Source organism: Aythya ferina (genome assembly GCF_964211825.1).
Source record: "Aythya ferina genome assembly, chromosome: 24".
NCBI classification, from domain to species: domain Eukaryota; kingdom Metazoa; phylum Chordata; class Aves; order Anseriformes; family Anatidae; genus Aythya; species Aythya ferina.
Genome location: NC_140322.1, coordinates 2,287,200 through 2,308,239, shown reverse-complemented (window position 1 = coordinate 2,308,239; position 21,040 = coordinate 2,287,200). Strand labels below are relative to the sequence as shown.

General features: G+C 40.0%; 1 protein-coding gene across 1 annotated transcript in view; it reads right to left on the bottom strand.

Annotated features, from left to right (window-relative positions):
* Nucleotides 1-438: 438 nt before the first annotated feature.
* Nucleotides 439-21,040, bottom strand: part of AGO3 (argonaute RISC catalytic component 3) — a 38,390-nt gene continuing 17,788 nt past the window's right edge. Inside the window, exons 7-19 of the mRNA XM_084497163.1 lie at nucleotides 20,314-20,401; nucleotides 20,026-20,173; nucleotides 19,616-19,735; nucleotides 19,084-19,206; nucleotides 18,734-18,867; nucleotides 18,137-18,321; nucleotides 17,702-17,861; nucleotides 16,448-16,538; nucleotides 15,415-15,609; nucleotides 14,936-15,070; nucleotides 14,216-14,317; nucleotides 12,513-12,712; nucleotides 439-11,891 (exon numbers count right to left, since the gene is read on the bottom strand). Coding sequence (XP_084353289.1) covers nucleotides 11,783-11,891; nucleotides 12,513-12,712; nucleotides 14,216-14,317; nucleotides 14,936-15,070; nucleotides 15,415-15,609; nucleotides 16,448-16,538; nucleotides 17,702-17,861; nucleotides 18,137-18,321; nucleotides 18,734-18,867; nucleotides 19,084-19,206; nucleotides 19,616-19,735; nucleotides 20,026-20,173; nucleotides 20,314-20,401 — 1,790 coding nt within the window. The 3' untranslated portion in view covers nucleotides 439-11,782. The remainder of the gene's footprint in view (nucleotides 11,892-12,512; nucleotides 12,713-14,215; nucleotides 14,318-14,935; nucleotides 15,071-15,414; nucleotides 15,610-16,447; nucleotides 16,539-17,701; nucleotides 17,862-18,136; nucleotides 18,322-18,733; nucleotides 18,868-19,083; nucleotides 19,207-19,615; nucleotides 19,736-20,025; nucleotides 20,174-20,313; nucleotides 20,402-21,040) is intronic.

Genomic DNA, 21,040 nt, shown 5'->3' with positions numbered 1-21,040 from the left:
TGGCAGTGTGGAGAAGCAAAAGCAGGAATTTAATAATTTATTCTTATTTTTTCACGGTGAAACCCAAGGGACAGGGACAGAAGCTCAGAACCTGGATTTACAAAGGATTTTGTCTGCCTGTGCCCAGCACTGGGCACCCACCACCATCATATCCCCCCACGCTCCCACTTTTGTGGGCAACAGTGAGATTTAAACCACCCCTCTGAGCGCTTCAAGGCTCTCTTAGCTTTTAAGAAAATTAATTAATGGCATTCAGTCAAACCAAACCCAAGGCTGAAAGTAAAATCCCTTTCTGACAAAGGCTTGGGGGTCATGCCCTGTGCTCCCCCCAAAGCTACCGCCCAGCTCTGACCCAACTCGCTCCACCACCTCCATCTCCATCCATGCCTCGGGAAGCAACTCAAACGATGCAAGTGTAACAAAATAAAGTATCACATCCGCATTTCAAAAAAAATTTATTTTTTTTTTTCAAATGAATACGGTTGGTTTTACAATACACCCAACTTGATGGTATCTAAAGCCAGCAGAGATCTGATGACTGTTGTGTGTACTATACACAGTCGTACAGAGGTTACAGATGCCTACCAGAGGGGAGGGACAGTGAAAGTTGACATTTTACTGTGCTGAAAAGAAAGCAACTCTTGCAACAGGTAGAAAATTTTGGCAAGAACAATTTCTCTGGAAAGGGAGAACGGGCAGAGGACACCCCTTCTGCTTCGCGCGCACACCTCAGAACACACCGACGCATGGTTTCCCTCCCACCCCGCATGGCTGCAGCCCACATCCGCAATACAAATAGGCACACATGGTCAAGATGGTTAAGTAAAAATAAAGGCTTTTACCAGTTTGTTTGCTATCCGTCTACAATCGATTTGTGCAACGTCTCAAGTCACAGCTCTACTTTACTCTTGAAACGATTCCCTTTTGCTTTAACAAGCCCCGGTACCTTCATGGTGGGAACACATTCGGCTTCCTGCTTCAGCAATGTGACACCGTCACGAGAGGGGAGCAGTTACCAGCATAGGAGAAAGAGCAAGACATACACATAGAAGGGAATCTCAATCCACCGGACTGCTTTATTAGAATTTTATTCTGAAAAGGAATCCCAAACAGCACAATTTTATTTTATTTTTTCATTTAAACATGTTATTAAATACGCAAAATTTATATGCACAACATTGCTTCCAGAAGTCTCCTACACAAATACAGATTGATCACTAGCAATGTTTATGGCACACACTATGCCACCTGAGCCAGCATCTCCTGAAGATATTTTAATACCCACACTGGCTCATAACTGAATGCTACCAATTACAGTGAAAGCTTGATAGTAATACCTCTTGATAGACAATGTTCTTATCTATGATCAAAACGCCTTTAGGCCATTCAAACAGCCTAGCTCCCCCCGCTCCCCAACAATACCATTTATCCACCAACAGGCTACCTGGGGGCAAGCTTAACTGCTTACACCACGGGAAGAGACAAGAATACAAGCGCCAGGAGGAGATCTATACCCTGTGTGAGCCCAAAGTTCGTTGCCTGACCTGCAGAACACAGGGTCTGTATACTGGTGTCACTGATCATGGCAGCAGAGGCTGGGCAACAAGCCTGTAAAATCATCTCGGACTAAGAACTTGTTCTGTCAACTCTATTGCTGTGCTGAGGCTGGCTTTTCACAGTTGTCTGCAAAACAGACAGAAAACGCAACTTTCTAGAAGCAGGTTTATCTACAGAAAAACACCATTAAGTTTTCTCAAGGCTAGATTCAACACTGAAAACTGCAGAATGAGAACATTTTGCTGAAGAATAGAAATCAAGTCCAAAGAAAACTGAGAACTATAGCCACAGGAGGAAAGTGATGTACAAAACCGATTACCCTACAGAAGCCATTCATGACTGCAGAGGTGCCAGAGGCCAGAAGACAAACTTCATCTCTAGCAGTCTTCCTCACATAGATTTTTCCAGCACTCAATTCTCCTCTCCACTTAAGGAGCACTACTCAAGTTTCTACTTTGCTTGCACACCATCGGGTTCAAAAACTTCAAAAGTTTAAATTTAGCACTGCCCCAGTGGATATTACTTCACTCGTACGTCTGGGCAAGCATTAACCTGCAAAACATCAATTTTATATCAAAGCAATTGGTTCTGAATGTATTTAAGAGATTTGCAAGTGTAAGCATTATGAAAGATTATTAATAAGTATCTTAATATCTAATTTGTGCACATCTGTATTTAAATTGGTTGTGGACCTATGATTTATGGGCTAGCACAGCCCTAAATTCAACAATCATATTTTTCTGTGTTGCTAGATAGTATTGCAGTAGTTATTTTTCAACTACCAAATGTGTATGAAAGACCTATATGATCCTCAGCAATGGAAAATAAACCTTTCATTTAAATAAACTTGCCATCTGAGTCTATTTTGCAACAAATGGAAACAGAAGATCATCTGAAAAGAAAGCAGCAGGTAAACATTATGAGACCAATCCCAAATGCCTTCCTCGGGCATTGCTGTGATGAGATATAAGCAAAGAGCACAGGCTCATGTCAGAGACGGACAGACTTCAAACAGAACTGTATTAAGTGAAGAAGCAAACTTGTAAGAAGGTGCACAGGTGTGTATCAAGGATTTAGCACTTCCACAGCATGATTCATCCTCAGAACACTTATATTAGCTCTCGTAAGGCGACGTGAGTCAGCTCATCCATTTCTTAGGTAGGGCAAAAACCAGAGACAAAACCACTTACCCGAAGTCTGAGAGGGAACCCGTTTCAGAGCCAGCATCGATTGCTGAGTTCCTGGCTGGATAACCCACCAGCACCTTAAAGCTGCCTAAAATATAAGCCATCTAAAAAGCTCCTCCATTTTTCTCTCAAACTCCACTTTCACAGCAGCTTTAAGCCTGAACCAGTCCCTAAGGACACAAGGTGCCTTCTTTTGTGCAGCACCCAGCATACAAGAGCCTTGCCTTCGCTACCTTGATGTAACAGGAGAGGCTCTTTTCTCCCTCTCACACCACTTTGCTAAACCTTTCCATACCCGACACCACACAGCTCTGTGCACAGACATCACTACCCTCAGCTGCTGGCAAGATGGCTCTAAAAGAATTACCATCCGTGATGTTTAATCCTCGCCACCGTGTTCCCACTTCACCAGACTTCTGCACTGCTCCCCTACATTCACCAGACAACATTCCTCAGGTCCTTACAGTCACCAGATGGGGCAGGGGAAAGGAGCAAAGGAGTGTAAGGAGTGTACAGAAAGCTGCGGGAGCACAGCGAAGAGTGAAGACGTTACAGGACAGGCAACATTCAAACAAAGGCAGAATTAATGATTCTCAACAGAGAAACATATCAAAGTTAAAGTTTATTTAAAAAATTGCAAGTCTACCAGGAAGTACGTTTATTCGATGACATTGCTCTCCAGAAACCACTTCTTTTAAAAGCTCCTCCTGTCTGGGTAGTTCTAAATTCAGGGCTCACTTTGATTAATTCAACCCAAAACAAACTCCATTCTGACCAAGGACTTCACGTTTAAGACCGGTTCAAGAAAAATATTAACCACATTATCAATGCGAATGCAAGTTTTTCCAGCTTCTGTCCTTGATCAGAAAAAGGCACATGCTTGCTCTCAATGAGTTCAAGTCTGACACAAACAGTCCGGGACACTGAATTTACCATTTCAGGCTCCCATCAGCTTCCCTGAAGGGCTCGGGGTGACCATAGCTCACTTAACACCCAGCCAACCTCTACCGAAGCCTTTATCCCTACAGGCAGCTGCTTTCATCACCACCACGCCTCTCCTCCAGGCAGAGCTGATGCCTCACAGCTCCAACGTCCTCAACATCGCTAATTCCACACAGACAGCAGCGATCCTGCACGAGGGAAGCGGGGAGGTAGGTTAAGAGCTGAGGAAGAGCAGAGCGACTGCAGTGCTACAGCAACATTCACTCCACGACTGCCTGCTGCTTTTCTCGGTAGCCAGGCACACATCAGCAGATAATAACCAGAAATCTATCAGAGCATCTGCGTTTAACAGAGGGGTTAGATATTGCTCGCAAAACCCCTTGGCTCTGTTGTTTCAAATAGCACCGACCTACTGGATTTTTATGTTTCGAACCAAGTAAGGTAGCTTCAAGATTTTGATCCAGAGCACAGATAAGCTGATTTAACTGCACAGCTGTTCCAGGCACTGCCACCGGCTTCTCAGCGTGTTCCTTTATTATGGAGGTGAACAGGCACTCTTGCTTAAAAAATGCAGGAAAAAAGCTTCCCTCCCTCCTCTTGGATGAGTTTTTTTTGAAGTAGTCACTTGTGGGGACTCGAGTAAACTGCGGATACAAAGGTACAGGTTCACAAGGCTCTAGCAGCATAAGATTTTTTCAGTATATTCAGCTCGTGGGGGAGGAAGCCAAGTTTCCTCCTTGCATTTCCAGAGCTTTCAGCTATTGGTTTGATAGCATAGTCACCACTACCATTTCTTCTCCTTTTCATAAAACATACAGCTGAGTCAGTTCAATTTTAGGATTAATCCCAGCACAGCACAATTTACTATGAGCAGTATCAATTACAGAAAATCTCAAACTTTGCCGGGAAAAAATGAGGATTTTTCTTTCTTCACTTGAAATATTATACTCACATGTCTACATCTTCAGCAATTTATTAGCTTGTATTTAAATTGGATACGTTAAAGCATCATGCACCCTCCAATGAATGCAGAAGAAATACACAGACCATTTCTATTGTAATTAAACCCATATGTGCTACAGTTCATCAGCAAGGCAAGACTTCTCGGAAGAGATCCGTGCCTGACAGAAACCAGCATCGTCAGATGCAAGCCTATCCATTTCATTTCTTTTGATCACATTTGCAATGTATAGAAAGAGAAGGCAGGAATTTACAAATCTCAACAGCTTCAGTAAATCTAAATACAGATAGAAAAGAAACTGGTTCATAGGCAAGGGAAGAGATGGAGAGTATTGCTGCAAACAAGCTGATGGTACAAGATTTTTGGCCCTTTTTAGTCTAAAAGATAAAAACAGCTACTACTAAAAAGGATAGAAGACAATTTTGGCTCAGAATTTAGACTAAAAAAGCTTTCTAAATCCTAGCCTAACAACATTAAGAAATTGGGAACATAAAATTCAAAATCATTGCAAGCTTAAATACCAAGGAAGTCGCATTGGGCACTGTACTAAAACAAGAAAGTTGTTCAGCTACGAGAAACATCAGTTCCTTTCTTTAACTTCAATCAGAAGAAATGTACACAGCTAAAAGTTAGGTATTTGTTTCGTGGCCTCTGTGGGTAGCACAAGCAGCAGTGTTATTTTGCCAGCTAATCTGACAGAGTCCCTTCAGATGCAGGGGTGTCAGCAACCCCAGACAAGGGTCACTGTCCCCGCTCTTGAATTGTACACCCAAACTGTTTCATTGATCGTGTCCTAGTTAATAGGTGTTAAAAAGCTCTGCTTGTTCCTAGGAAAAGCCTGGACACAAAGCATACTCCTGCAACGATACCACTTGCAATTGAAGTGGAAGTTTTATGCTTAAGCTCCTGATACTCAGAAATATCCTGACATCAAATTATTCTACATCTTAAATGCCCAATAGTGTATGAACAGTAATAAAAATGAACACAAACTCATTTTAGCTTTCAACTTAAAAAACAAGTTACCAATTAAATTAGGCTGTCTATCAAGTTGTTTTATTCAGTATCTTCTCAAACATGACTTAAGAGTTAAGCTGACTTCAGAGAAGAAAAAAAAAAAACATTCAGAAACTTCTCCCACCTAAAAATAAGTGTTAAAGGCAACATACAGACCAGACATACAGACCTACGAGCTGCACACAGATTACCAATAAATATACAGAAACACCACAATAAAGGACAAGGTTCATCATAAAAGAAAAAGTCTGAAAACTGCTACTAAGACCATTACAAAAATGAAAGTTGTGTGTATTTTTTTTGCAGGCATGTGCAAGCACATTACAGTGTAATCAAAGCAGAACTTTGCTATTATTATTACTTTATGCAGCATTACAAGGTTACTGAGGTGCAGTGTTTAATAGTCTAGTCTACAGCTTTTCCTGACTGGAGGAATGCTCACCAAACTCACTATGGACCCACAGCATCTTCAACCGTCTGACCAGGGCAGCATCACCCACCCCACCAGGCTGTTACACCAGAACTCACAGTTAGGAATAAGTCCCAATAATACACGCAAATCACTCCTTTAAAATACAAGCCGTGTGACGTCTGCTCACAGTAGGACTGACCGTCTCGTTAAGTCTTCAGAGAGCTTTCAGCTTGCCTAATTCATCTTTGGGTGCTTGCTACATCTAGGAGACAACGTCCTTCACAAGTTAGGGATGCTATTTCACACCCGGAGCGTCCCCATGCTGCTGCTCCTCCTACAGCCTCCCCCCAGCCACGTGCCCCCTCAATGTGAAGGGGCAAATTGCATTGACTAAGTATCAAAACTGATTCTAGCCTACCAGCTGAATTTGGTGATCGCTCCTCAATGCCCTTCCCTCCACATGAAAACACCTTCCAGGTTATTCTTGGTCCTGACTCAGAGAAACTGATGCTTGAGAGTACCTGAAAGATACCGTCAAACACTTGGCATTTTCAATTATTTATCGTAAATTTTCAGCCACGTACAACTGGAAAATAAAAATCTACAGCACCATCTTCTAAAAAGGCACTTTCTGAGGACTGTCTTGCTTAAAAAAAATAAAAATCACTCCAAGTTTTAAACAGTGGAACCACTTTGTTTTTAAAAGGACCCTTTGTTAACTACCCGTGTTAGCTGAGGGGCTCCTCAGCCAAAATTTGAAAAGGCCAGGGCACATGGGATGCAAAGCGGATGGAGTCTCTCCACCAACACCCTCGTTCCTCTCTAAGTGATGCTTCAACATTTCTCCCTTGCAAGCCTCCCTCCTGCAATTCCTTCCCTTCCATATGCACCTTCGCCTACCCAGGGACAAACATTTTTGTTTTAGTGTTATAGAGATTGGGATTCTTGAGATTCTGCTAGGGAGGTAAAGTTCAGGATCCTACACGCATCTCTCTCATAACTCAAATACCAACAAAATACAAAATCATCTACTAGCAGAAAGCATCAATTAGCTCAAGCTCTAACCACTATTTTTTTTTCAGGCTTACAAAAAATGAGCGAATTGGCTAAGGGGAGTTTTATTTCAACGTGTGCCGAAACAAAAACGTTATCCTAATACCCAACACTGACCTAAAGTACCGTCTTTGGGTAGAAAAGAAAAACAGGGGGTCTTTCCCTTTGACATCCCTACGGATTTTTTCACTGGATCCAATCAATCTGCCAGTAGCAGCCGAAGAACTCCAGAGCACTGGAAGGGACAGAGGATCTGCCTGGCACGAGCAGAGACCAAGACAGCCATTTAGAAATAATGATCTCCAAAAACCAAATTGATAGTTTCAAGGTACACAATCTGAGCTTTTGATTCCTTGGTTACAAAAGTGCTTTGAGTAAAGTTCTAAACCCTCAGTTCACAAAACTGAGAAAATATCAAAAGAGGACAAGATATGAAGGAAGTGTAAAAAAAAAAAAAAAAAAAAAAAAAAAGGCCTCAAGCTTTTTGAACTGTAGTCAGAGCTTGGAATTTCACCAGAGTGAACTTCAGGACTAGTAGAAAACCAGTATTCAGAGCTGGAATTGGTACAGAAGATGAGTATCTGGTATCTTGCGTTAACCACTTTATAGGACAGAAATTTGTACACGAAGCGAATCGAGCTTAGGACCAATCGCATCTTGAACTAATTTGACTGACAGCTTTCAGAAACCCACTTTACTCCTGAAAAAACACTTCTACGGCCAAACTTCCAAAAAGGATGCCAGAATGAGCTCTGCAGAAACAACTTTTGAACGCGTTCAACCCAATGAGACATTTAACAGCGATCCTGAGTAGAATGGCCACAGCTGAAGTGCCCTACAGAAAAACAAACCAAAAAAAAAGCTACTTACAGTGGAGTCAGTCATTCTGTTAGCAGATGTTGCAAGTTTTAACGCCTCGACTACACAACGCTCTACTCCCTTCCAACTTTGGATCTACTAGTCTCTAGAGATCACAGGGTTCGGCAAGGCTCCGTCCCGGGGGAGTGGGTCCCGTTTTGGCACGGTACCAGCGCTGCAGCTCCCGCTCTGCGTGGCCGATGCCCTACCAGCCACGGAAGCAACGAGTGGCACTTGTAAGTACAAGCGAGGTCTCGGTCTGGTAAACTGGTACGGTGTCTTAGGAGATAGGAACCTGTGTATTTATTTATTTATTTTTTTTTTCTAGATAGGCATATGAACGAGGCCAGCACGTCTGCAAAGTAGAACTGTCAGCCTTTGCCCGCGTCCCTCCTGGGGCTGTACACGGACAGCTCCCAGAAAGAGAGAGGGGGGATCTGGTACGCCACTCGAGGTGTCCCCAAACAGCACATAAAATTTGAGATTATTTTTTTTCTTTTTTTTTTTTTAAAAGGAGAGCAGGTACAAAAATAAAAGAAATCCATATACTCTGAAAATATACCGGAAACTGCCACCACAGATGAGGTACCATTTATCCCAACCCCCCACCCCCAAACTGCAAACATCAAAATATATATGTTTTTAAACAAAGGAAGAATATCTGGCTATTTAATCTCAGTTAAAATGACAGCACCCTTTGTTACACTTGATATTTCACACCATTAATTCTCTTTTGAAAACAAAAACAAGATATCTATCTAACCTTGATTCCTTGCTTATTCTCCTCATTCCTTAGTGCAGTAATTGTCCATCTCCATTTAAATAAATATAGCAGCTACAGCATCATAAATGTGTGGCCCTCACAACGCCAGTAAGTTGATATCATAATACAAATAAGTATCGGCACTTTACGTAGATATTTGCAAAACCAAGAATAGAGATTAAAACTTCCAAATACTCTTCACATGAAAACCAGGTAAAATTGCTTGTCGAGCTAGCGTTTAAGTCACTTTCCCAATGAAGTTGCTTTAACTTATTTTCTTTTTGGTGAAAGTAGAAAGCAAAAAAAGCTTCTCAGATCATAGTCACTGAGTGTGGGCAGGATGAGAAGTGTACAGTGTCTCTGAAAGGAGCATTAAAAGGCTGATTAAAAAGGAATTTTCATCTAAACGCCAGAAATCCACAAGAAATCTTTGTAAAATAGCTTCTTTAAAAAAATCCTGTTTTTAAAATGTTGATTTTCTGTAAAAACCCTAACATGAACCTTTTATAAACAGAACTACTAGCTAGAGTGCTTCTGAGAGAAAACCGTCGGGTTACTGACTATGAAAAGCATTTCAGAGATCTCTTCGGGAACCACCTTGCTCAGATTATTCAGTCACACCAACCTCCCTGCAGCAGTTTTACTTGAAGGCGCTGAAAGTAAGTGCATTAGGAAGCCAAGGAGCACGGCTGGGACAACCCTGGACCTGCAGATCCAGCTAAGGCGTGCAGCCCCCCAGGAGACTCGGGATCTGCCAAATCTCCCCTGCTCACCCCAAACCTGTTCTGAGGAGCTCCAAAAGCCACCGTCGAACTGCCCACCGGCGTGACTATTTCCAGTGCAATTTTAACTGCAAAGTTAGGCTGAAAACGTTATCTTCCTGGATACTGGGAGATAAAATACGTATATACACTGTTTAGTAAAGCTCTTTGAGACAGTGTTGTGAACAGCACTACGTACATTTCCATACAATATACAGATGCACAAAATACAGTACTTTGTTTTCTGGCAGAAAAGGTGGGGGAGATTCATGCCTGTTGAAGCAAAATGGGCTCAGATTTTAGGCTCAAAATACAGTATATTGGCAAACAACGGATTTCAGGAGATAAATGACAGGAGATAAGCTACTTATACCAACCCACTGGTTTTCATGTGGAGAGCAGGTGGAGTTCAGAAGGGCTGGGATAACAGCAATGCCCATATAAACGATCTGCAGAATATATATACTATGAACCAGTGCAAATAAAAACAGTCAAAAATGCAGTTCACGAGTTTACAAAGTGCAAAACTCCCCAGTCCCCTCACTGAATAAATGCTCATCTCTGACATCTTAAATATTGTTTTACCTTTAAAGTGGAATGAAAGAGTCCCATTAGTTTGTTTCACATTTCAGTGATTTGAAGTTAGAACTATCCCAGCCCTCTTACTTTATTTGCAAAGTGAAATGAAGTTACCAATAACTTAATTTTAAAAGGAAAGTCATTATCAAAGAGGAAAAAAGCCTAAAAACTTTTAATAATTCCAGACATTTTATTGATGTCAAATAGATTTAATTAAGCATGTAAAAACTTAGATCTTAATAAAAAACCCTTTTCATTTACTTCAAATATCCTCCACATTTCGAAGCCAAAAATACGGCCAATTCCTTTGTTAAATCAAAATACTGCAGTGACAAGTAAAGCTTGCAGAGTTCTAGAAGCATTTTTGCTTTTTTTTTTTTTTTGATTTAAAAAAGGAAAATGCAAGATTCCTTCTGACTATAAAACTTTCCTTTCAAAATTAAGGCTTTTACTTTGTCCTTTTAAAATCATGGAGGTGTCCATTATCCCACAGTTAGTGGTACAAACACTGCTTTAGTACAGCTCAATGGACACAGATTTCCTTTAGAACGCTTATTGCACTAAAAGATAGCAAAAACAAGTTGTCAGTTTTTTTAAAAAATAAACATGGTTACATTTCTAAAAAATAAAAGTTGATGTTGACCATATGTTCTGTAATAATTAAATTAAAGCATTATTATTACTCTAATAAATATAAAAGAAACAAAAGGAAGCTAAACTTCAAAAACATACATATGAAATCACATTAAGGTGTGAGAGGCAGCAAGTAAACTAGCATTTTTCTTTTTCCAAAAAGACCTTAGCTCTAAAGTTTCAGTTCTGGTGTTTACTATATGTAATCCCATAAAACTTGGGACATCTGATCTCACGTGAAGCTTCAAGATATTTGACTTGCCAGATAGAAAATAATTGAAACTTTTGGACTAGGTAAAACAGCAGCTTTAGTAAATTCACCAGGGAGCAAGAAGAGTTTGGTTCACTACTGCCTGCACATAATACCACTAGCTTTGTTTGCTTTTTAGAAGGGAACTATTGGAGCTGAGGACTCCAAAGCTGTGAAGAAAGACAAAGGCAGCAGTTGGCTAAACTATGTTCAAATTATTGGATTAGTGTGCAAAACATCTTCCCTCCCTTCAATTTTTTTCTAGTTAGTGCTGTACATTCAAATGTACTCCGATATGTTCACATTCGAACGCTGATGGCAATATTGAGAGAAAGATTCCTCAATGCAGTGGGGTAAAAAAAATAAATTTTTTTTTGCACACTTTCCTCTCCCAAACAATCATTGTGATTGTTCTTGTAAAGGTTGTTTGCTATTTTTTTTTTTTAATTACACCATCCTTTTTTTTTTTTTTTTGCAAAGATAGTTGTGCTGCCGAGCAACTTGAGGTAAAGGCATAAGAGGGTTAAACTACGAGAAATAAAAAAAAAATGATGGCGGTGCTTCCTACAGGAGACCGCGCCAAGAAAGCAGTTGGCTGGTTTCATATTGCATAATAGTGCTGTGTTCCTCGATGAAGTAAACAATCTTCCTTGTGTCAATTTAAGGGTTAGCCTCTCGCCCCTGCACAGTGTCAACTTCAGCATGATCGGAGGCACACCCCATAAACCAACCCCACTGGAAACATACATTGTATGTGGCTTAATTTTTCAGTTCTTCCTTCTCAGTGAGTATGCTCCCATTTTATTGACTTAAGCGAAGTACATCGTGCGTAAGGTGTCTTGGTGAATTTGTACAGCCTTCGCGAGGGCCTGCGGATCTCTGCCATTGCTTTGTCCTGAAACATGGCTTCCTTCAGCACTGCAAGAGAATGGAGACAAATGAAGACAAGCAGGGCTATAAATCATATTAATTCCAATTAAAAGCTGCCTTTGCATCTCTTCAGCATTCTGGAGGGTAACATGGCAATATTAATAGAAACAAATAGAAAAAAACAACTTGTCAAAAGCCTCAAGGTTGCTGAGCGAACAGACAAATCCCTTTACCTTGTTTAATTTGTTCATCTAAAAATACCTCATTGAAAATATTTCATCAACTTAAAATTGTCGATATACTTGTGACATACAAAGCACAGTTATGTGCAAGGAACTTAACATTTGCTTCATTCATGAATACTCTAATTCTAAAGCAAAAAACCTAAATGTGTGGCTTGATTCCTTCAGACCACATCGAAGTAAAAACTGCTTTATGACACTATACTTAATTCTTTTAATCTGAGTGTTACCCAGTAGAATCCACCAACCCACTCATCTGATACTCAGCACTAGTTATCAGGAATGAGTAACTTAAGTCTAGTCACAGAGTTAATACAAATTAACTGCAAAATGAGAGGTAATTACCTACGGTCAGATAGCTTTATGCCTGACAACGGAGCAGAGACCAAAACGGACAAGATCTTAAAGCACGTGCATTTTTCTTTACCTGTCATGTTCTTTGTCCACAAGATGGTATCGTGCTCTGAATGCTACCAGGTGAGCATAATACGCTGGTGCAGGTATAGAAACTGATCGTGTACAGCGCACATACGTGTGGCAGAGCTGGTAAGTCAGCAGCTGAAGTTCATCTGCAGTAAAACAGTTATCATCCCACAAAACATGATAGTGTGAGGGACGGCTGGTACCCTAAGAAGAAGGGAACATCAGTTCACTTAGCTGTTTTTTTTTCCATGCAATCAAGTCAGTTTTTTAAGCTCAGAAAGGGCCAGACTGTCTGGTCTGAATTCCTTGGTAACAGCAGCCAAGGAAATTTCAGGCTTATGTCAGCCCTAAATGTATGTAGAGATTAATAAATGTCTACTGTTCGTATTATGTTACTTCAATTACCATTGCCTGTGTAAAAAAAGCCCACATACCTTTTAGGTAACCCTTAACAATTGAAGCCTGCTTCCAACATGACTAAACTGATTACACCACCTCTTAACTACCCTCAATTAAAACTGTTTTTCACCGAGACATTTTACAGAAATAACTGTTGCATTTAACTCTTTCCAGTTCCTTAGTACCCCTAACTTCTAGTACGAAGACTAGAAACGGTTCCAGTATTTCAGAAGTTACCTAGGGAGTTCTGTATAAAACGTGCACTTCCTTGCTTTACACGATGTCATCGTGCCTACAGGTTTAAGAGTTACAATTGCTCTTTGGCATTATGCTGAAACAGATACTTGTACATCAACCAGATGCAGGCTGACTTTCACCATTACTACCTTAACAATTCCTTCCAGACCATAACAAGCACTGAATGCTGTGCAGAGTTCTTAGGAGCTCTTGGAAATTCTCCATTAAATGACTGACATGCAATTACTTTGAAACGACGTTGCTCTGGAATAAACGAACACTCCTTTTCCCTCCTGCTTCTCCCTTAAAGGATGTGATGCACTACAGCTAAATCTTACAATGTAACCAGGTTATGTCAGTAGCTGTATTTTAGCCAGTCTAGAAATCCTTTTTTCCCCTAAGGATAGATAAAATCTCAGTTTAGTACAGACTGACTTGTGGCTTGCTATAACAACGAGCTGCACTTACAGCTGACACTTCTGCTGCAACTTATATTGATACTTTTTTTTTTCCCCTTCCAAAGGGGACTAAAACTAGCTTGGCCAGACCTAGCATAAAGGTATGTAAGGAGAAAAGCAGTAGATGTTCTGACCTCTGAATAAAAACACTGCAGTGATTCAAAACAGGAAAAGAAAACATACCTACTCAGCCTAAACAGAGCTTACAACAACACGGCCACAGAATCACATGATAAAGTGAAGAATGATAAAAAGAGTGAACATTTTCTATTTTTAACCAATATCCTGACACAATTCTTGTCATTAAGTCAATTCTCCCTCGTATCGTTGGCAATACCACCACATTGTTAGATTTCATTTCTAGTCTGCAACTCACTGGTCTGCATTTAGTCAGCAAACAAACATTGCCTTACACTACACAAAGTGTAAGTTTTGAACGTAGCAGAGACCACCTCTTAAAACAAATAATTAATACTATTAGTCCAACAATAATGTGATGTCTCAGAACAGCGCTAAGTGGCTTTTCCCTACTAAGGAACTGTTTGTAAGTACATTTTTCACAAAAGGGAGAAAATGAGAGCGTTCTGAATTCACCTTTACAAGACAATCGTACCTGTATTCCAGCGTGGCTGCAGAGGTAAAAATCAAACTCATATGGATGTGTAATGTCTGTATCTACAGTTGTTCCAGCTGGAATATTGCCACTTCGTCCAACCTAAATAAAAGGTTTGTTAAAAACAGTGCAGCTAACAACTGTTTATACACCTCAACTCTAATTAAAAATACAGGTTTGCATTTAAAACATGCAGCATTTCAGAGAAAGAACTGCCTCAGCACTGTCTGGAATGTGTCAATACAGTAACCTAGAATGTGTGACATGGATACTGTATTTGCTCTTTATCATCTCAACACAGATTATTGCATCCAAAACTTCAGAACCTTCAATGCCAGAAACCCAGAAAAAGCTGCGTGTACATTTACATTTTGAATTGTGAGCTTAAGTTAGGATTGACTCATTCAGAACAGAAGTGTTAAGGATTCCATCATTTTGCGTTTTCTTCAATTAAAGACTGCTGTAGACTTGGCTTTAGGTAGTTACAATTCACTGTTAAAAATTAGTACCAATGTGTACTGTGACAAAGCCTTTTTTTTTTTTTTTTAAAAAAAAAAAAAGTCAGTGATTTTCCAATTTGGTGTCACATTTTGTACCCATCAATTCAACATCTTCCCTGGATGCAAGCACGAGCAGTCTGACAGAGAAGCCCATGCTGTTATTTTCTATAGCAATATACGTGCTTGACATCAAGCTTGTATGAGATAGGACAATGATTACCCTTTCTGTTCTGTCCGCACAGAACAATCGTGTATGATGTCGTTTCTGCACCACAATATAGGTTATTCCAGGCTGGTAGTCCTTCTCCAAACTGATGCAGGCTTCCCTAATGGCTAGCAGTTCATAATACAAAACCTACAAGCACATGAACAGAATAGTTTATTTTTTTGTCACATTGTATTCTACACAAAATGCTTAATAAATAGTTTGTAGTTAACACTAGGTTCAACTTTGCCACACAATGATTAATCTTAGGGAGTAATAAGAAATATCTTTCTTCCCAAGATCCGAGACTTTGTCTTCCCAGACAGGAAAGAAGTTGCAACTTTTCTTACCCAACATACTTAAGAAAATCTCTCCTAAAAAGGCTCAATTATTTTGTGATATCTCAGTACAAATATAAGCAGTACAGCTCATTCAAACAGGAGGACAGGAATTAATTATATAAAGTGTTTCAAAAACCCAACAGATGAACCAACCTGTCGAAACTGTCCTTCGGAGACCCCATCTCTGTAAAAGATGATACGTGTGGGCTTGAACCGTGTTGACTTGTAGAACTGGATGAGAAGCTCTCTAACCATGGAGGCCAGGTCTTGGATGATTTCCTGCCGGGGTCGCTGAACACGCACTGTGGCACAGTACCGGCTTGGATGAGCATCCATACTACCTACAACCTTCAGGGGAACATTACATGACTAAAAGCTACAAGATCAAATCTATAAAAAAATTAAATGGCAAAGAAAAAAAAGAAAAGCAATTTTCAAGTAAAAGATGCTTGCTTAAAATAACTACAGTAACATTTTAACTGGAACTTGTGGTAGATACAGATTTAATACCTTTTGACAAGAGGTATGTAACTTGCCCTCCAGGCACTCTGAAACAGATCTGCAGAAGTTATCTGCCTAGAGTCTTCCCCTCTATTGACAGTACACTAATGCATGTTCTTATAATCAAGAAACTGACTTTTTTCCTTTGATGTTTTCTCACCTTCTACATGGAGAAACATTCCAGTTTGCCTTAGTTACTTAAGGCAAAGAGGCAGTTTCCGTAACTGCAAACAATAGCAAGTAAAATACCAAGGGGACAGATTAGCAATGGACTGACCACATAACAAGCATTCAACCACCTCTCTGGTGGTCTCCTGGACCATACCAACACAAAAGTTAAAACACATCAAGAATAATCATGCCAAACTAGGCCTTAATTAAGCCTTCCTCTTTCAGAAATACGATATTATTAACAAACATCTCAAAGCTGCATTATTTCCTTTACAATATTTCTGCAAGAATATTCTGTTTAATACGACTGCCATTTTACTTTGATTTAAAAATAAAATGCTAATAAAAAGTATCAAGCAGTGTTTTCCTTTTAAATAAATGATTTCTAATAATATTGGAAATGTGTACCAAAGAACTGGAATAAGTCCTGAAAGATATTTGACAGTCATAGATGCCTTTACTGTTCTAACATTTACCCAAGATGAAATAACAATGCTGATTTAATAAAACTTACAGCAGCTATGGAAGGCTTCTTTCCATCTCCAGCAGGAGGGTGAGTGACATCGGCTCCCAGAAAGATCACTGGCTGCTGGAACACAGAAGGTCTTCAAAAGAAAAAAAAAAAAAAGTGCTAAGTCACACTTGCAGATGAACAGTTGGTGCAAGGTTATTGCTCAATATGGGGCTTTGTTTCTGTTTCAGCTAAGCTGCACAGAGAGACTTTCTTATCAGGTACTCTGTCCAGACCTAACAATGAAATCTTTGTGCACGAGATGTAAACTTCTACAATGCTGTAACGGTCATTCCAAGTCACACTGCCTGTAACTGCAGCATGATTCCAGTGGAGAAAAGCCAAAGAGCTACACCTTTACAGACAGTATCTTACAGAAATTATTATTCTACCAGTTGATTACACTAGTGCTGTGAGGCCAGCTAAGCACTGCTTCTGTGCTGTATCAGCCATGCAACAGATGGCCGGGTGCAGCAGCACACACATTATTCTGGCTTACAGGATATAAGGCAGCAGGATCATCTCCCAGCGCCTTCAAAATATGCTCCATGCACCAGTTCAGACTGATTCCAAGGTTTCAGAAAGTCTCAGGAAAATTCCTAAAACTTGCACCCGGTAAGTTTTTCTGGCTTGCATTATGCACATTTCCACTCTTGAAGAATAGACATGCTCTAGTAAAGGTTAGAGACCATCAGAATTCCTTGTTTTCAGGACTGACAGACTTGTGCTTCTTCAGAAGCATAGGAGAAGGATGGGAGGACACATGGCTTGGACTTACCCAACCCTACTGAAGGCTTCAAAGCAAATGGAATATAAGCACAAACAGAGCACAGATCACCCATGCAAAAAACAAGTGTGAGATGAATTACTTAGCCTAATAAAGTGGGAGAAGCAGGATGCCTTCAGTATACTTCTACCCTTACTAGCAGCACATTGGTATACTAACCAAGAGGTACGTTTCTCTGTGATGTGTTGCATACTCCTAAACCTGCAGAAAACTTCTAATTGCAGTAATATTTCATCTCTAGAACTGCAGCTGCTCTTCACATTTTTGATATTGATCAAACATTTAAAAAAACACTTAAAACAGCTCACAGGCCAACAACTATTCAGGGCCCACGCTAGAAAAAGTTTAATTCTGTCTGATTCTCACATACTACCAGAAGTATACTTCAAGCTAAATTTTGGGTGCTAAATATCAAGCTTAACCACATTTGTTAAAATAAAACCCGAAAGAGTTTTCACAACAATTCTTACCGTTGATGAGGTACAAGGATGTTGTTGATTCCTCCTAATTTAACATTAATCTTCAGGCACAGGTTTGAAAGGGTCTGCGGAGATGTTTTAATCACATTTTTGACTTGAACACACTGTGTGGCCATTCCCAGTAGTGTATCTCCCACACGCTTCACCTCCGCTGTGAAGCAAATATTAGGATGCAAACTGAGTCCATTTGAAACTACTGGTATGTTTTCATCTTAGATTACGTCACAATAATAGCAATGTAGATAATCTACAAAATAACTTCAAATTTAGCTGCACGCTCAGAATTGCTTCCAATATATTTTAACTTCAGACAAAGCACTGGCCTCTTATGTCTGAAGAATGGTCCTGAAGAATTTTCTAATACATGCTGGGCATCTGTAAGAATGATACTTGACGAAACAGGTATATACAGAAGTATTCTCTTACCATATACTGGTGTTTTCCCTGGCAGGATGACAATGATGAGCTGAAGCCCTGAATAGGTGTTCTTGAGGTGCCGAAACATGGGCTCCACGCTGTCTGCACCCTGGGCGTATTTGCAGAAGCAGGGCTGGCCTTGGATCGGCATCCCGGCATCCTTGGAGATCTTGCGCAGCTGATCTGTAAAACCCCTAAAGATGAGAAGTTTACTGGATTGTTGCATCAGCAAGAACACATGTCAAACAAAGCATAAGAGGGCAGAAGAACTGTGGTATTCGAAGAGAAGGACTCCACCTAACTTTTAAAGCAGCATTTTTAAAACACATTATGTGGTGGCCATACAGCTTTCAAATACCAAAACAGAACTGGAAAAAAAACATTTAGAGGCCTCTCATATTCCATTCAAGATGCTAAAATCTAAAGCAGCAATGTCACAGGACTGAAACAGTGTAGCTTCCAGCAAAGAAGCAGCTTGAATTCTCTTCCTAACATCTTAGAAGTGTAAAGCCAGGTGAAACGCTTATTAGATTTGCTGTGTTCATGCTTTCACTAAATGGTTTCATTAAGAGAACTGTCCAAAGCCTGAACTATGACATGCCTTACTTCAGTATTTCTTCTCTGCACTGTCTCTGCGTTGCAAAACACGCTATAGCCCACATTTTGATCTCAACACCAGTGTGGAACTGCTTCCCTCGCATGTCCCATACTCCATGGCTTGGGGTTGCCACTGTTCGATTCTGTGGAAACAGGAAAAACACACTGACATGCAAGTGAATGAAACTGGGAAAACCTATGCTATTTACAGTTTTAGGGCAAGAAAAAACAAAGCTGGCCATTTGTACTGATCCCTGTACTGCACAAGGCAACTGAAGCGGTTAAAATCATTGATGTGCATGGGAAATCACTCTTTGAAAACCGTAACAGAACCAAAATTAAAACCACAAAATCCTCACCCGTCCTCCATACTGCAGCATTGGAGCTGGGAGCACACGCCCTGTCACATGGGCCATCTCATCCCGGACTTTGAACTGGAACTCTTGGACAAATGGATCTGCATCGTAATTTGCACTTCTCACCTAGAAGAGTTTTTACATGTTACATGTCAGCTCAAAAGCAGACCATTTCAGAACTGTTTATAAGAATATTCAACTAAAAATATTCAAGCTTTATATTCCCAGGCAGCTAAAACACTACTGTTTAGAGTGACTGAATTCAGCAGCAGATATATAAAAAGATAAAGATATACGTTGGAGTTCTCTGGTGAAAATATTTACTCTGTGCTGAGGAAAGCAGTCAAACATTCAGTTACTCACTCAGGAAACCTACAGGTGGCTTGAAGAACACAACCTAAGGTATTTTTTGCAAATAAGCAGTAGGCTGTGATCCAGTAAAAGAATTGTCAGGCTTTGGTCAAGGCATTAGTGTGGTTTAGTCCAGTGTCATTTACTGAGTAGGGTCACACCAAACTGAAATTTAAGAACTAACCAATCTGCTTATTTCCTCTTGCCTATCTGGAGCAGATCTTGCTGTGGCCTTTATCATAGTCGATGTCTGATTGTCTGTTAGCTTCTTGATACACCGCTGGCCAGCCACGATATTACATACCTTGAAGAAAGATCCACATTTAGAAACTGATTCCAACATACCATACATGTATAATACTATACTACCATTATAAAACACAACCCCAAAGTTTAGAACCAAGCGAAAACGTGCAGGTGTTTAACCTTTAAAGCATCTTAAAAATGTAGTCAATGGTAAAATAAAACAAAAAACAAATTAATAATATGTAAATATGCAAACATGCTTGTACTGCAAAGTGCACTACTTCTTAACATCCTGCAAAAAGATATCTCCTACCAATAACGAGCAATTTATCAGAATAAATTCATTACTTCTAAAGGCAGGTAGGTGTGTTTCTGTTCCTGTCCCACTTGTAGGCAGGGAAGATGAGGATATTTCAGCTGAAGGTTGTATTTCTCTCTGAAATACTGTGCTACTGTTCTCTCCACAGTCTGTCCATTTTCTAACTGTAAAGGAAAGCTGAAGAAATATATGTTTTAATCAAACTTACCAAGAGCTTAGTTGGCAAGTATCAACACTCCCCAAATGAATATTAAATCCCATTACATATTCAGTGCCAAGCTATTACACATTTTATGCTCTGACAAAAAGCATCTTACGTTTGATGACTTGCAGGCCTTCTTGTTACATTGCAAACACGGTATTTCCGCCTCATCGTTCCACAATGAGTCACTTCTACCTTTAGACCTGCACAGAAATACAAAAAAAGTCATAGCTATACAGAAGTTTTCACAGGAGACACAAGTTTTCTTATGAGTATGTTCGAATCTAGCAGCTGTCATGGTCAGAGCTCAAGCAGCATAGTACAAAAAATTATTATGCTCTAAACATCTTGCTTTCATTTTAAGTGGACTTCTGACTAATCAGGTATTTTCCTCAAAAACATATCAATGTAAAGTATTTAACATTTAATGTCATCTGAATTTCTCACTGCAGTTTCGTTTAGCAGACATATGACTAACCTCAGATAAAGAGTGCTGTTTTTACTGTATCCTTTTGTTCTCGTTCTCAGTGCTGTATTTCCCTTTAAAACCAGCAGTTACAATAAAATTAAGGGAGAAATCTGCCTTTGCCCTTTTATGTTCACTTTTCCTAGCCTTGCAACCACAGCCAGCCTATAATTTTCTTCACTTTTCACCAAGTTTCTTTAGCTTTTGAGCAGCTGAAGATCTAGTCTAGAAGCACCCACCCTATATGCCACAGGCTCACCAGACATTACTGTCTAACCACAGTAAATACTGACGGCACCAAGAGCAGCCTCATCAGATTTTCAGCAGTTATTTCTATAAACTGCAAGCACTGACTGCCTGTAGCATACACAGAGCA